This window comes from Nelumbo nucifera, chromosome 6 (genome assembly GCF_055504915.1).
Source record: "Nelumbo nucifera cultivar China Antique chromosome 6, China Antique-T2T, whole genome shotgun sequence".
Taxonomy (NCBI): domain Eukaryota; kingdom Viridiplantae; phylum Streptophyta; class Magnoliopsida; order Proteales; family Nelumbonaceae; genus Nelumbo; species Nelumbo nucifera.
The window spans coordinates 51,001,220-51,016,727 of record NC_142654.1 but is presented as its reverse complement, the minus strand read 5'-3'; the positions used below and the strand labels follow the sequence as shown (position 1 = coordinate 51,016,727).

Here is a 15,508-nt window from a genome sequence, read left to right as displayed (position 1 = left end):
CCCAACATTACCCTTGTCCCCTTCATCTCAACACCGGCATCATTCAGAAAACCTGCTCTAGTAGCACCCGCTAAACATTGATCCTCACTTCTTTGCCACACTTCTTTGGACATGCTTGATCCTCAAGAAAACAACCAATAGCACCCACTGCAAATAAGTCCTGGATAGTCCTCTAAACATTGAGAGCATTGCCACCACCCGTATCAGCATCAGCAATGATCGGTATAAGTGGAGCAGCAAAACAGACGAACCGAGCCGTTTCCGCCATTTCTGGAGACGTTAGCAAGCCAAAGTTCGGTTTGCCAAGTCCAAATGAGAGAGAGAGAGGGGCCAGAACGTGACAATGCCACTTTGAAAACGCTCCCCAATCCACCTCCTCCTATACAGTACTTGGCGTTGATGTCCTCCCCCTCCCCCTCCCCCTCTGGTCTCTCTCTCTCTCCCACAACCTCCGCTCTCCCCTGTTTCACAAAGAGTCCCTTCTCTCTCTCTCCCCACTTTGAAAACGCAGCTCGCACCTCTCCAAGTCTGCTGGTATCAGCTTTCACTTATTAATTTAAATTAATACAATGATTTACTTTGTTTATCAAAAAAATATCATTGAGAAAGTGACCTAGCCTCCAAGGGCCCTTATCTGAGTGGGAGGCTCAACTAATAACATTCCCAGAATCCCCCTTGATGAGAACAGAATTAAGCTGAAGAGATTTAACCATTCTCAGACCAATCACCAATACTCTAACTTCAGCTTCAGAAGCACCTACCACACCAATCTTCCCCTCCCTTGAGATTTCCTTTTCATCTGTTACTCTATAGGACCAGAACTCATTGAGCATTTTATTAATTTCCCCCAGCCATAGTTCTGTCTTCCTTCTGAGAAACAAACTAATTGCTTCCTTCCCCTACCAAAAAATTCAATCAAAGCTATGTAGAATCCCTTGGCATTTCTCTTGCATTCAACCACGTACCTCTTGCCTTCCTCAGTACCATACTCCTGCCAGCTTTTTGCTTTCCTTCATAAAAAAATGTTTGGAAATTATAACTCAAAAAATTTGGGATTGTTTATTGTGTTCAGGAGATGCTACGAGAAGACCACATAGGAGTTGGAAAGACAAGCTCAAGTTCTATTTGTTGTGTTTAAGTGATCTTCCTTTCACTTTGTTCAAGTTATTTGACCTCAGACACTATGTTAGTATTACACCATATCCAACATTTCAATAGTCAATGTAAGTTCCATGTCAGACACCTTGTCAAGATATGTCTTAGCCATATCTGGGTATCATAGACGTTAACACTTAAGCAGATACATTCAATGCCTATCTCTAAATAGTCAACATTTATTAGATACTCTATTTTGTCAGCTTTTAATGTTCCAATATTTTGACTTGCGATTATTTTTTTTAATCAGCTAAAAGACTTTTATTGATAACAGAATATTGAATTACAATAGTTATAGGTTGCAGAATGCATTAATCCAATCTGCAAACACATACAAAACAGTTATAGTTCTGCCCAGTACAAGGTAGATCTATTTGCCCCCTGTTTTTCTAGGGTGTCCGCCAACCCATTTGCGGTCCTTTTGACCCACCCAAACTGAGAGTTGAACCTCCTTGCAATTATGTCAATTTCTATGTATATAAATTTGAGCTTCCAAGGTGCTGATGTGATGTTTTTAGCCTAAGAAATGACCAGTAGTGAGTCTCCTTCTATTTCTAAATCTGTTGTACCAATCTGCTCAGCCATCTTTAAACCTTGAAGTAGAGCCAGAGGTTCAGCCTGTATTGAGAGTCACCAATACCTATTGGTCCTGAGAAGAGTGCCACAACTTCACCTAGATGATTCCTAATCACACCCCCTATACCTGCCCTTCCCGGGTTACCAAAGGAACTCCCATCAAAGTTTAGTTTTAGTTTGTTCGGTGCAGGTGGCTTCCACTCCGCTCTCACAACTTCTTTGGGTACATCTGTTTGTGCTACTTCAGTCCAGCTTCTTAGAATCTCATTCGTGGAGAAGTTTTTGAATAGTTCCATGGTCATCACCCAATGTGCAGTTCTGATTTTTATGGTTTCAATGACTTCCTCCTTTGATTTACTTTTTTCAGAGAAGATTCTTTGGTTTCTTTACTCCCATTTAGTCCATACCACAGCAGCTCTTGGTGCCTTCCATAAGCACTTTCCTCTTTTCTTCTGTTGCCTCAGAAAGGAGGGGCTGAATAGACTAACCACATCCTGTGGAGGAGCCCATCTGCATCCAAAGAGAGAACAAACAATTTCCCAAATACAAGAAACAAAAGAGCAAGATAAGAGTAAGTGGGGTAGGGTTTCACCACAATCCTTACAAAGGACACACACATGAGGAGAGAGGCATTTGTTTGGCCTTCTTTTCTGTAGCACATTACAAGTGTTTACCTTCCCTAGAAACACTTCCCAACAGAAGGCTTGTACTTTAGGAAGGATCGGTTTACACCAGATTTCTCTCACTGGAAAGTTCACCCCCAAAGGATCAGAGTGAACAAACCGAAGAAAGAAGCATAAGAAAATAAACCATCAGGAGTTGGGGACCAGACTCTACTGTCAGTTGTAGTTTGATCTAAATAGACCTTCTCAAGGGTTGAGAACAAAAGCAATAAAGACTCACATTTATTTCCCCTTAGCCCCCTTCTAAAGCCAAAGTCCCAAGAGATACCCAAGTCTGAAAGTATGCCAACCCTAGCAACAGGTTTGTTTTTAAGGTTTGATAAAGAGTAGAGGTCCGGGAATTTAACCTTAAAAGGCAAATCCCCAACCCAAAGGTCTTCCCAGAATAAAACTTTATTGCCACACCCAACATCAAAACGGATAAATTGAAGAAAGGTTGGTAGTACCTCAAAGATTGCCTTCCAAGGGGAATTCAGAGCTGCATTGGAAGCTAGTTTTGCATCCCATCCAATTTCTGCTTCACCATGAATGCTTTTAATGACCTTGTGCCACAACCTATCTTCTTCACAAGGGAATCTCCCCAACCATTTCCCTAGGAGGGCCTTATTTTTCTGTAAGATGTTCCCAATACCTAGGCCACCTTGCACCTTAGGTTTACAGACTTGCTCCCACTTCACTAAATGATCTCTCTTTTCATCACTAGGTTCCCACAAAAAATCCCTCATTATCTTCTCCAACTTCCTTGCTACTTTCACGGGGATCTTAAAGGTGGAGAAGAAATAGGTGGGCAGGTTTGCTAGGGTGGATTTTATCAAGGTGATTCTTCCCCCCAAGGAAATATAATTTCTCTTCCACATTGCCAACTTGTTTGTGAATCTCTCTAAAATTGGCTTCCAAAAGCTTTCAGCTTTCACGTTTCCTCCCAAGGGCATATTTAGGTATTCTAGAAGCCAGCTTTTCACTTCACAGCCTAGCAAATTTGCCATAGCTTGGATGTCCCCCTCCCCTATGTTTATTCCAGCTACACAGCTTTTTCCCAGTTCACTTTTAGTTTGGAGGCCAATTGAAACTGTCCACCAAATTTTTCAGATTCCTCAAACTGGATTCATCACAACTCTCACAGAAAATGACTGTATCATCTGCAAATTGCAAGTGAGACACCACCACTTCTGAACTACCAATCCTCCAGCCTTTAAACTGATTTTCTTAGTCAGCCTTGATGATTTGTCTACTCAGAACCTCTGCCACCAAAGTAAATAAAAATGGGGATAAGGGATCACCCTGTCTCAATCCTCTTTTAGCAGGGAAGAAGTCCTTTGCTACCCCATTTAAGAGGATAAAGAAATGTGTCGAGCTAATACTTCCTTTGATCCACAGTCTCCATCTTTCACCTAAACCCATCTTTTCCATGAGATTCAACAAGAATGACCAATCCACCATATCATAAGTTGTTTTCTAGGTCCAACTTACAAATCAAACCTTTGCCACCTTGTTTTTTCTTAGCTGCCACACATTCATTTGCCACTAAGATTTGATCCACTATTTGTCTCCCTTCTACAAAAGCTCCTAGTGTTACGGTCTAACACAGGCTTAGCCTTGCCTACGCTTGGCAGGCTTACGTTAAGGGACATCACCGTCATTTTTGCCTGTAAGATTTTTGGGAGAATTGATGTTATCTTTAGGCAGACCACCAAAAGCTTAGCGTACTCTTTGAGGAGGGGTGGTCGACCTCCTTGGGTGCCTAACCTTGGCACTCCTAAACCATCATCCCCTTGCGGGCGGCCCTGGTTAATGGCTAGCATGGCTACCAAGGTTCCTCATGGGCGCACACATGCTCATGGGGACAGTGCATGGACTGGCACTACGTTATCGACACTCAAGGGAGGCTTGGCATGCAGGCTTGGCTCAAGCATGACCTTTCACCTCGCCAGCCCCTTGCCCAAGCTGATTGAGCTATCCCGTTGCCCCTAGCGCATGGGTGTGTTTCGGCCCAACGGTTGCCTATCATCATGGCACACAGGTGCCCACATCATCGGCGTACAGGAGACCCTTCGCATCGGTGCCCAGTCACCTCTTCGGCGTACAGTCGCCTTGCATTATGGCCATCCCCCTTTAGCACGTAAGCAGCACCTCCCATGGACCGGTCTGAGCCAGCCGAGTGCCCTAGCCATGCGACTTGAGGTCATGATCCAGTGCTACTGACCTTGGTGGAGCCATCTCATCGGGCAACTCCTAGCCTCCAAGCACACAAAGGCTTGTCCTGGCCTACCTTGGCCTGGACGCCGCACGGGTTTCTTACGCAGTAGAACTACCCCTGTAACACTAGAGCAATAAAGGTTGCATTTGCTCCTGGAGAGAATTTCCCTTTTGATAGAATTCAACAAAGACATCCATTAAATCATCCTTCAAGATTTCCCAACAATCTTGATATAAAGCCATTGAAAAACCATCCGGCCCCAGAGCTTTCGATCTATCCATCGAGAAAATTGCTTCAAAGACCTCCTCTACACTGGAGGCTCTTTCTAAGAGGGCAGCTTCGGTTTCTGGCACTCTATCCCATTGTAAATCTCCCAATTCCAAATTGCTTTCAACAGAGGATCCAAGGATTGACTTGAAATGATCCACAAAGCTCCTTTGAATTTACTACTCTTCCCTCCACCTCTATACTAGATATTTGGTTTTTCCTTCTTCTCCCATTTGCTAGGGAGTGGAAAAAACTGGTGTTTCCATCCCCCTCTAGAAGCCATTACACCTTGGTTTTTGTCTCCAAGAAATTTCTTCCTTCCTTAGGATCTCCTCTAGTTGCACTTTTAAGTTCCATCTTTCAACTCTATCCTCCGACCCGCATTCTTTATGGCCTTCCTTTTGGTCCAAATCCTCTATTTTCCTAGCTAATTCCTCCTGTATGACCTCAAGCTTTCCAAATTCCTCTTTGTTCCATTCCTTGATCGTTTCCTTCAATCTTTTCAACTTCTTGAAGAATCTCACCACTTTCTCTCTAACCCTTATTCCACCTTCTGACCACCAATCTTTTACCTTTTGCATAAAGTTTGGAACTTCCAGCCACATATTCTCAAATCTAAAAGGTGTGGGGCCTCCAATAAGGTTTTCTTGGTAGAGGCTTAGGGGGCAGTGGTCTGAGGTTACTCTAGGAAGGGCTTTAAATGTTAAGCTTCCCCACGACTCCTTCCAATCAATGGAGAAAAGGAACCTATCCAGTTTTGAACACACTTGACCTTCCTAAAGATTTGACCAAGTGAAAGAGGCTTGCAATAAGGTAGGTTCTCTCAATTCTAGGGACTCATATCACATTAAAATCCTCTCCCAAACACCATGGGCCATCCCAAAGGCCCCTAATTGCGGCTAACTCCCCCCAGAATGTATCCCTCTCTCTATATGAGTTTGGGCCATACACATTAGTCAGCACCCAAATCCTTCCATCACTCATCCTCTTGGTTTTTATTGATACTGAGTATTGTCCTATCAATTCCTCCTGACAATCAACTTCCTTGTTCTTCCAAATTGTAAGGATACCACCCGAGGCACCCCAAGATGGGGCAAAGGACCAACTTAGACCCCTACTACTCCAAATACTTCTTATCCATCTTCCGTCCAAATCCGAAAGTTTTTTTTCCTGGAGCATGACTACTACCGATCTCTCCATTCTTATCACATTCCTAATGATTCTCCTTTTCTTTGCACTCCTTAACCCTCTTACATTCCAACAAAGAATCTTCATTCCACGTTTTGTCTAAACCCTTCCATGTTTCCAAGTCCTAGTCTCCTCTTTTTTTCCCCCTCTTCCTATTTACAGATTTCTCATAAGATACTCCATAGATTAGCTTTTCTACCTCATTCATTCTCCTTTTTCTTTTTTTGTCATCTCCTATCTCCTTTCTAAGATAGACCTTCCCTTTGGTGAACTTTCCTCTAGCTTCTTTTTGTTCTTGCCTTTTAGTTTGGGTGGTTCTCTGCATTCATCTTCTTTCTCATCTAACACACTAAGTTCCTTCCCCTCTTCTTCTGTGCCTACAATTGTTCCATTTTCCCCTTCTTCCTTCTCTGACACCTTCTCTTGATTCACTTTCAGGATTACTTCCTCCTCCCTATCTTTATCTCCTCTCCCGTCTTCTTCTCCTGCCTCACAAGGGTCATTATCCGCCACCGGTGAAGTTTCAACGGCTGGAACTGCAAAAACCAAAGGCTGAGGATTACTACAAGGAGCAATATCGATTGAGTTTTGAAAGTAAAATGGGGAGGGAGAAAGAATTAGGGTAAGGGAAAGGGGGGAAGAAACTCCCTGATCCTGAGTCTGGTTTCCATCGACCACTCCATATACAACCCCTAATGGTTCGAGTTCAAGTTCAATAGCCACCTGTGCAACTGGGGGGAGTTGTTCCTCAAGTGGTTCCACGTTTGGTTTGCAGTGCAAATCCATCTCCTCAAACCCGCTACCCTGCTTTTGTTCTTGATTTGTTTCTACTTTCTCCTCTCTCTAAGAATCATCTAGAGGCCTCCCACTCTCTGCAGAAGAGTCACCATCCCCTGAATCCTATAGTTCAAAAACTTCCGTACTAGCTTCTTCATTAAAGAGGAGTTCAGTTCCAAAGACCTAGAGATCTATATAATTACAGACCTTTGTTGAGTCGGGGATGCCTATGCTCGACAGCTGATCCACTTCTTCCTCTTCCAAATCTCTCAAATCCTCCCAGTCTATCATCTTCAGAATCCCCTTGCAAGTTCCTATTGTATCAAGGGTTCGGCTTTTCAAGCGTCATGGAGTTCTCTTCAGCAGCCGTCCTCCATTGAAGAATCTTTCCTTGTGCAAAGAAGGCGCCTGCAGCCTGAGAAAGAGAGGGGGGATGACTCTGTTTGTCGTTCCCGTAGGCGCATAGGCGCATAGGGCCTGATAGACGTCAAAGGGGAGGTCGATGGAGACGATGATAGACCACAATTATCATCCCCCATAGGCACATAGGACCTTCGTGCGTGAGTTTTAAAGGGTCACGTGACCCAACTTTAATATTATGAACCGGTTTAAACATTTGGGCCAGGTTATGTAGCTCTGGCTCAAACTTCCCATTTTCCTTTGTGAGATGGGCACAAGATAGCCCGCTTCTCGATCGCAGCACCTTAGAGTAGGACTTCCTTTGGGCCGTTGGATCCCATTCAAATTTTTTCGAAAATTCTCCCTTAAATGGCAAAGAGTCCTTTAGACTATTACCCAACTTTTCAGCTTCCATAATTTCCTGGTCAACTTGACCTTCGAGCGGTCCACCCAGCTCTTACCACATGGCCTCCAAAATTCCATGTCAGCATCTTCTTCTTCCTCTGAATTGTTCCAGAGATTTGCTTCGACTTCCGACGCCAACCACACCGTTCTCCAACATTCATCAGCAAAGATGTCCATACTTGGTATTTTTCGAGATCTTACTCCTGCCACTTTGAGTTTTGCCACTTGAAGATTTTGCACGCAAAACCCTTCCAACACACCACCACAAACCACTGCTATTTTGTGGAAGATGTGTTCTTGCCAAAGGTTAAAAGGTAACCCCAGAATCTTGATAATTGTGGTCTTCTGAGAGATGTTCAATTCGTTACAGGAGGGCGACCAGTTTTCCACTACAATCTGGCCAAGTTTGGTTTCTAGGATTCTACTCTCAATCTGATGTTCGGCCATGTCAAGAATTGCTTTACTCTTTTCAAAGGGGATAAGGGTAATTTTCTCTTTTGGCTGAAGTGTCTCCATCAAGATTTGCAATACTTCTTTCCAATCCTCAACCTCTGTTTTTACTTTCACGACCTTCCTCTTATCCCAGTCCACGTTCCTTCCATCCCACAATATTTTCGAACTATTATCTGTTGAAAGTACTGTTATGAGAGTAGTCTTGTTATTTTTTTGTTTTAACTGGCTTGTTTTCCCAGTTAAGCTCTCACTTACCTCCACCGAATTTTGTTCTTCCCTCAAAGTTTGCTCTTCAGTATTTAGGAGCTCCCTTTTTTCTGGTTGACTCATCAAGTGCACCTGTGACTGTCTTCCACCCCTGTTTAGCTTGTCCCTCCGGTAGGCATACTATCTGTTTCCTCCCTTTGCCATAGAACTCTGTTAATAAAATAAATCCTCCATTCCTATTCCTTCTATTTTCTACTGTTAATCTCTTCCCATTGTTTGTCGTTTCATTTCCCCATCTTGTATTCTTTCTGCGAATAATAAACCATCTACGAAGCCTTTAAACCAGTCCACCACTTCTGAGTCCATTAGGATCATTGCTCGTCAGTCTTCCCTTATTTTCAGACTCTTCTTCCCTTTGTTTGTTATCTCCTCCATAGGATCTTCTTCTTCTCCAGCTGAAATACTCTTCTCCATTTTGTCACCTGAACAAAGCTCTCCGTCTTCTTCTTCACTGAGATCTGCCTAGGGTTTGACTTGCGATTATAGGACTCTAGTAATTAAAATGACCTTGAAAAATTTTCCGGGGATTAGAGGATGGGGTTTTTACTAAGGCTCAGTTCGGAAGGAATACAAATACAAACATGTAGAGTGCAAAACCTTGCATTTTGTATGTTTTTGTACTGTACATATTTGTATTTGTACTCTTTCAAAACTGAGCCTAATGGAACAACGTAGAATAAGCCCTAATCAATGAGGCATTTACACTTCACCATTGCACCAGCACCAAGTAGCTTTATTGACATTGCTACTTTTATGTCCATAAGTCAAGGCACCTTAATTCAATGTTAAAATCGTGATGGCATGGTTAAATAGCAGAGATGGTAAAGCAGAATCATAAAACATAAGTTCTACAACAATAGCAGGGAAGTACCTTTTCTTGACACAATGTATGACGGCCACTGAACATCGCAGCAAGCATCGAATCAGGCTCCCTTTGGGTTAATGTGTCAATCGTTGTACAAAATTTTTTCCCTCCTAGTAACCAGAAAATATTTATAAGTTGAACGAATTCTCCATATTAAAATAAAGAAATCATTTAAAACAACCTCAACTAAAAGGATAAAAAGAAGGCGAAAAGAAACAAGCAACAACATAACCATGAAAATAGCTTACATTTTACTCGCGAATGTAATGAAAGCAAAACGGGAACTAAAGACGCGAGTAATTCAGACAATTTCAAAGATTTAGTAGACTGACACATTCTTCAGTAAAGAATCCAAATAAGAACAACAAAATATTATAATTTCATTCTTTTTCTTCTGGATGAACTGCAAATTAGGGTTGGCATCTCAACAATTAACTGCAATACCGATTAATGTTGCTTCCAAGAAAACCAAGAAGAACAGATACAATGAAATTTAAAACACGAAATTAGAAAGAGATTCAAAGTTATTTACCTATATTAAGACGAACCAACGAAAGAGAATTAGACGTCATCGTCGTTGTTCTCCGCTGCTAGAGAAGCACCAGAGAAACAGAGAAACTAGCAGACGTCATCGCGAATTAATCACTGTTTGTTTTCTTAATTGTGGGGCTGAAGAACGAAATTTTTAATTTATTACCCCTATTTTTTCCCTAAATAACGCCGTAAGCCCGACACTTCGCTGCCCTGATGGCTGTGCACCATCTTGTATCGTCCTCTGCGAAGGAAAATCCCTACTCACAACATCCTCTTCACTCCCACCTCACAGAACTTGCAGCCGAATCCGGATTTTAGAGGCGCGGCAAGGCACGACACGACAGCCCACAGGCCATGCCCGGCACAATGGCCCATGCTATGCTGGGCATGGGGTTTTAGGTCCATGGGCGGCACGGCATGACCAAGCGCGCTGTGTCACCCACGGCCCATATATATTATTTATATATTTATATAATATTATATAAATTATAATAATATAATAATGTATAGTATATAATATATTAATAAAATAAATAATTTTTTTAATTTTATTATACTATTTTATTTAATTATTGTATATATAAGCAATTGTTTACACAAAATTCATATAAAATTAAAATTTTAAGTTTTTTATCAATTTTTTAAATAAATAGCTTTGGCCTAATGCACGGCCCGACTTGGCCCAAGGCTCGACCCACCGGCTAGCCTGGCCCATGGCACAACACGGGCCCTTACGAGCCTGGGTCGTGGATTGTGCTGGGCCGACCCCCAAATTTTTCACTAGGGAGGGCGGCACGGCCCAACACGGCCTACTTTACACCTCTAGGATTTCCTCTTCATAGAATCCTCTTCGTTGTCTCGTTCACAGCACTTGCATCCGTGCACTGGTGGTTGTTTTAGAGGTCATTTGGCAAGTCTTTTTTTAGAAGATCTTATAGTAGATCTAACAGTCAAAAGCCAATGTAAGCTTTTGCATTAAGATCTTAGCAGCTTAAAGACCGAATTAGGATTTCCACATCTTTTCAGGGTTGTAACTTTCGGCGACTAGACTTTTTCCCAACCAAACAGGAAAATAAGAAAACACGAGTTGTCAAGCTTCTAAAAAGCTGACAGCCCATGCAAAAAGATGTGCCAAATGGGACCTATATATATGATCTTCTGCCAACAGAACAAGTTCCAACCCTCTCCCAATTAGGCATGTGTTTGGAACCATGGGCGTTTATTGAATAAACGCTACCACGTAGGCGCCACTTCAGCATTTCCCCCATTATGTGGATCCATACGCATAGAGATTCGAAAAAGTAGGCTTTGATTTATGTGTGCGCCTACTGCTGGGGGAAACTTTATTTTAGTGCTTCCCTAATAGGTAGGCAATTTGTTCACTGTTTTGCTAATGTGGTGTCTAATGGCATCTAGTGGCGCCTAAGTGAAAATAAATGGCTTCATTATTGCTTTTTTCGGTTTTGCAAACAAATCAAGTGCAAATGTTTAGTGAATAAATGCTCACAATTCCAAACACATAATAGATCTAATGATGCACATCTCACCACGAAACTGAGACTCGCCATGTATGAGATGTGTGGCGTGATATATTGTTAGTAGAGGGTTGGAACATGTTTTGTTGCAGGCGATCTGTACTCTTTTTTAGTTATTGTCCTATTCACGCCACTTACATTTATGACTAGTGTGGAGTAAATTGAATGAACCCCACCTAATCCGAGGACAATAAAAATCCCTCCAAACACGTTCCAATACATGATCTATGTACCGTAAGAATATTTCTTTTTATATAAAAGAATTTTTTTTATAATACATAAAAGGAAATAAAGTATGATACAAATATTAAGAATGATGAAAAAGAATAGTATTATACTAGGATTAAAGTATTAGTATTAGGTATTGTATCGAACGTTAAATTTAATGTTAAAATAACTATATATAGTGTATAAATACATAGAAAATATATATTAAGAAATACATTACAATTTTATAGTAAGATGCATAGATATCATACAACTTTACAATTATTTTGTATAAATTTCTTGAGATTAAATATCATATTTTGATATAAATGTGGATTTCATAGATTATTTGTTTTATTAATTTATAAAATAATAATTTTAAATACTATTCTTTTTAATTTATAATTGGGTGGTTGGATATAATATATGTTATTTATTTGAATTGATTGTGGACATTAAATTGAATACAAGTTAATGTATTTAATTTATTATTGTTAAACGAGTGTTAGCTTAGTGGTTAATGACATGTTTAATTGTTGGGCAATGGTGTCTTAGGTTCAAATCATACCACCCTCTAATTTTTATAGTGTGTTGTTTGATACGCCCTCAATACGCCTTTGAATATTGGATGTATCGACCAATACTGCACGATATACGGGCTGACACACATCACTGTAATGATCCCGTATAAGTTATATTGGGCTAATTCATGAGTTACCCGATTATACTATTCTTTTACATTACTACATTGAATTAACATGAAATATGGAGATAAATTACACTATGAAATTGGTAGTAAGAAAACAAATATAATGAGAATAACTCTCTTTTGATTCTATTTGATGATATGAACAACCTCTAGTTAATGGTTTAATTAGACAAAGATTAGGGCTATTGGTGTATTTTTTTATACTTCTTAAAGTGTTAACATAGATTTTCTTGATAGTGCTTTTGAAGAGTTGGTATATATTTCTCCACTCTATGACATGAAGATTAGAAACACAAAACTACTAATCAAAGATTCACATCAATAAATACTAGTTGGAAGGAGGTTTTCTCCAATTTAGATCAATCAAAAGGGTGTTTCACAAAGCAAATGGTTGCTCAATTTAAGGTAGTGAAGGTGATGATTTATCAATTTGAGTGCTTATGGCAATCTTCAAATGAAGGATAAAATTGAATTTGCTCAAACTGGGTTGATTGATAATTATGCCACACTTCGAATGGTTGATCACTTAATTGTCTTAGATATTTAATTCCCTGATGAATTGTACCCCTTTTAGAGGAGATAAGGCACATTTAGACCTCTCCTATGCAAGACTTTAACAAGCTATGCATATACCCAGGGGTGGAGCTACCAAAAGGGGGTCAAAATTCTAGACTTTGAGAAGTATAATGGAAGAAGTTGTCCTAAAGTGCACCTGAGCACACACTGTGAGAGATTTTTCAACTTAAAGCATATGAGAATGTTATTGTTCAACTTTTCCAATAGAGTTTGGAGGGTAAAGCACTAGCATGGTTTACATAACTTGGAGTAGATAAGAAGAAGACTTGGAAGTTGGAACCAAGTGGTCACAACTTTTCTAGATAGGTTTGAATATGGCATAGATCTGGCCCCAACAAGAGAGACATTAGAAGCCATGTGGAAAGCATTAGAGGAATCTTTTGCTAAATATGTACATCGATGAAACCTACTACTACTCCATTGAAAACTCTCATCCCTTTGGAGGAGATGATCAACTTGTTTCTAAGGAACTTAGAGTTTTAAGAATTTCATGAAGTATCACCCCTTTGGAGGAGATGAAGTATCCCTTTGGAGGAGATACATTCATGAAGTATCAGAATTTTAAGAATTTCAAAGGCATAGTCGCTTTTGGAAAGATAATTGAGCATAATTTTTTATCAAGATGCTACAATCCGACTGGTACACGAAGTGTCATGCTACTCCCTCACAATTAGGTAAAAGGGTTAAGAGAAGGCTTGCTCCATTCCTAATGCCTCTCTCTCAGTTACTTCCTCGGCCGGTACACGAAGGATATGTAATTCCACTTCAGCCAAAACCAGTTCCAAATGTGCTTCCTCAAGGGTCTAGATCGAGTACATTTTGCGATTATCATAAAATGTCAAGACATCCTACTGATCAGTGTATTCTTCTCCGGTTTACAATGTAGAATATTATTGATAGTGGAACCTTTCTACTTCAGTGGCATACCGCAAGTTTTATTCCTTTGGTTTTGCATCATTTTCTGTTGCTTTGGATTTAAATTTGTAAATAACCCAAACTATACTTGGTCTGATCCCCCACGAATGGTACATAGGCAACTTGGGTAATGGTGCTTGGGTTTGACCGGGATAATAAAATAAAAATAAAGTTTCATAATCAAGTAAAATTTCATGGTCAATAATCTTTCCATTCAAATAATATAATTTTCTAGTTCTAGGCTTCTTCATACTTGTTGAACAACCTTAGGTTGCCCCTTGATAGGTTATACCCTACCTTAGCCAATAAATCCTCACATCGTTTTCTTGCATTTCATACACACCACCAATGGCACACACACATGTGCACATTTTTGTTTTTTTCCTTTATTTTGTCTCATGTGTAAGTTATCCATTGTTTGAGGTTCAATGCTCTTTTAAGATGAAAGGGGGAAAAAATGGTAAGAGAAACAAGAACAAGATAAGGTTAACCTAAGGCTATGTTTGGTTTGAAGAAAAAAGTAGGGAAAGGAAGGGAAAAGGCAAGGAAACCTATACAAGGTTTGTAAATGTTTCCCTATATTTCCTTTCCTTTCCCTACCTTTTCCTTCAAACGAAACATAGCCTAAAGGTTCTGGACATGTTGTCACTTCTATATAGTAATAATAGTGTCCTAATTCTTGGATCAATTAGTTTTTCCTAATAAAGGTATAAATTCATCTTTTTATCATCTCATTTTGCAATATGTATAATAAATTCAATTTCTTAGGTTTGGTGCCTTGAGTTTTACTTAGATGTTCCATAGTGTCGTTTTGTTATTTTTGCTTTACTTAGATGTTCCACAAATTCATCTTTTTTTCATAGAGTCGCCACTTCCTTTGAAATGATTGCATGAACATGGTTTTCTTTGATCATGAAAATTAAAATAAGCCCCAAATACTTAATTACATGAGAGAATGATTGTTGATTGAAGGTCCATAGCCATAAATGCTCAAAGAGGGGGTGGTCCTGTCAAATCAAAACAACAAATCCATCATTGATGGCTCAAATCAGGGCAATAATAAGGTTGAAGTCATTGGGATGGGATATGCATTCTTGTGGTTTCATTTCCTAAGCCAACATAGAATGAAGGTGTCATAACAACCTAGTGCTTTGTTGATTAATCGGGGAAAGGACTAGAGGCCATTATCAGTTATTTTTATTCTCCCAAACTCATTTCCATTGTCAACACTACTAGTTAGTCCATTGATCTTATTCATTAGGCCTTCTTCTATGTTAAATCCATCAAATTATTAGGATGTTTTTTTTCCAAAGGGCTGGAGAAAGGGTTTTAGAAAAAAGAGAAAAAGAGAAAATAGAAAAAAGGAATAAATAAAAAAATAATAAGGAATGAGACGGAAATAAGAGAAGGCAAAGAATTATAATACCAAGAGTAGGAACACTCTCGTTCAAGTAACCTAAAAGTTTTGAAGTGTTGAAGCAATCAAATGATATAAATCCCTCTTTTGACTAGTTGTTTTATCCCTTTCACTTTAAACCCCCTTTATCAGCTTAATCCAACCCTCCCAGGAGACGGATGTCAAATATTCGGTTGTGTGTATGAATCTCAATCAATTTTTGAGGAAAAAGCAGAAATAAAGAAATAAATATGAAAAATTGGGGCAAATGCGCAAATTAAAATAAAAACAAAGAAAGAAGAAAAATAGAAAGAAAAAGAAAAAGAAAAAGGAAGTAGCAAGGATGAACTGGGGCAGTTAACTTCCATAAAGAAAAAGGAAATGAGGTAGCAAGAAAAATTTGG

At 39.8% G+C, this 15,508-nt stretch overlaps 1 protein-coding gene across 10 annotated transcripts in view; it reads right to left on the bottom strand.

Annotated features, from left to right (window-relative positions):
- FIP2 (potassium channel tetramerization domain-containing protein / pentapeptide repeat-containing protein) overlaps nucleotides 1–10,022 on the bottom strand; it is a 95,857-nt gene extending 85,835 nt beyond the window's left edge. For 3 of the 10 annotated variants that reach the window (XR_016077429.1, XR_016077430.1, XM_088889889.1), the window contains exons 1-2: nucleotides 9,765–10,021; nucleotides 9,239–9,342 (exon numbers count right to left, since the gene is read on the bottom strand). Coding sequence is in view for 8 of the 10 variants with exons in the window: in XM_088889889.1 (XP_088746015.1) it covers nucleotides 9,239–9,342; nucleotides 9,765–9,804 (144 nt within the window). In the remaining 2 variants the exon portion in view is untranslated. Of the gene's footprint in view, nucleotides 1–7,050; nucleotides 7,326–9,238; nucleotides 9,343–9,480; nucleotides 9,684–9,764 lie in introns of those variants that run through there. The other 7 variants (XM_088889883.1, XM_088889887.1, XM_088889888.1 and 4 more) reach the window with 7 other exon arrangements.
- Nucleotides 10,023–15,508: the final 5,486 nt, after the last annotated feature.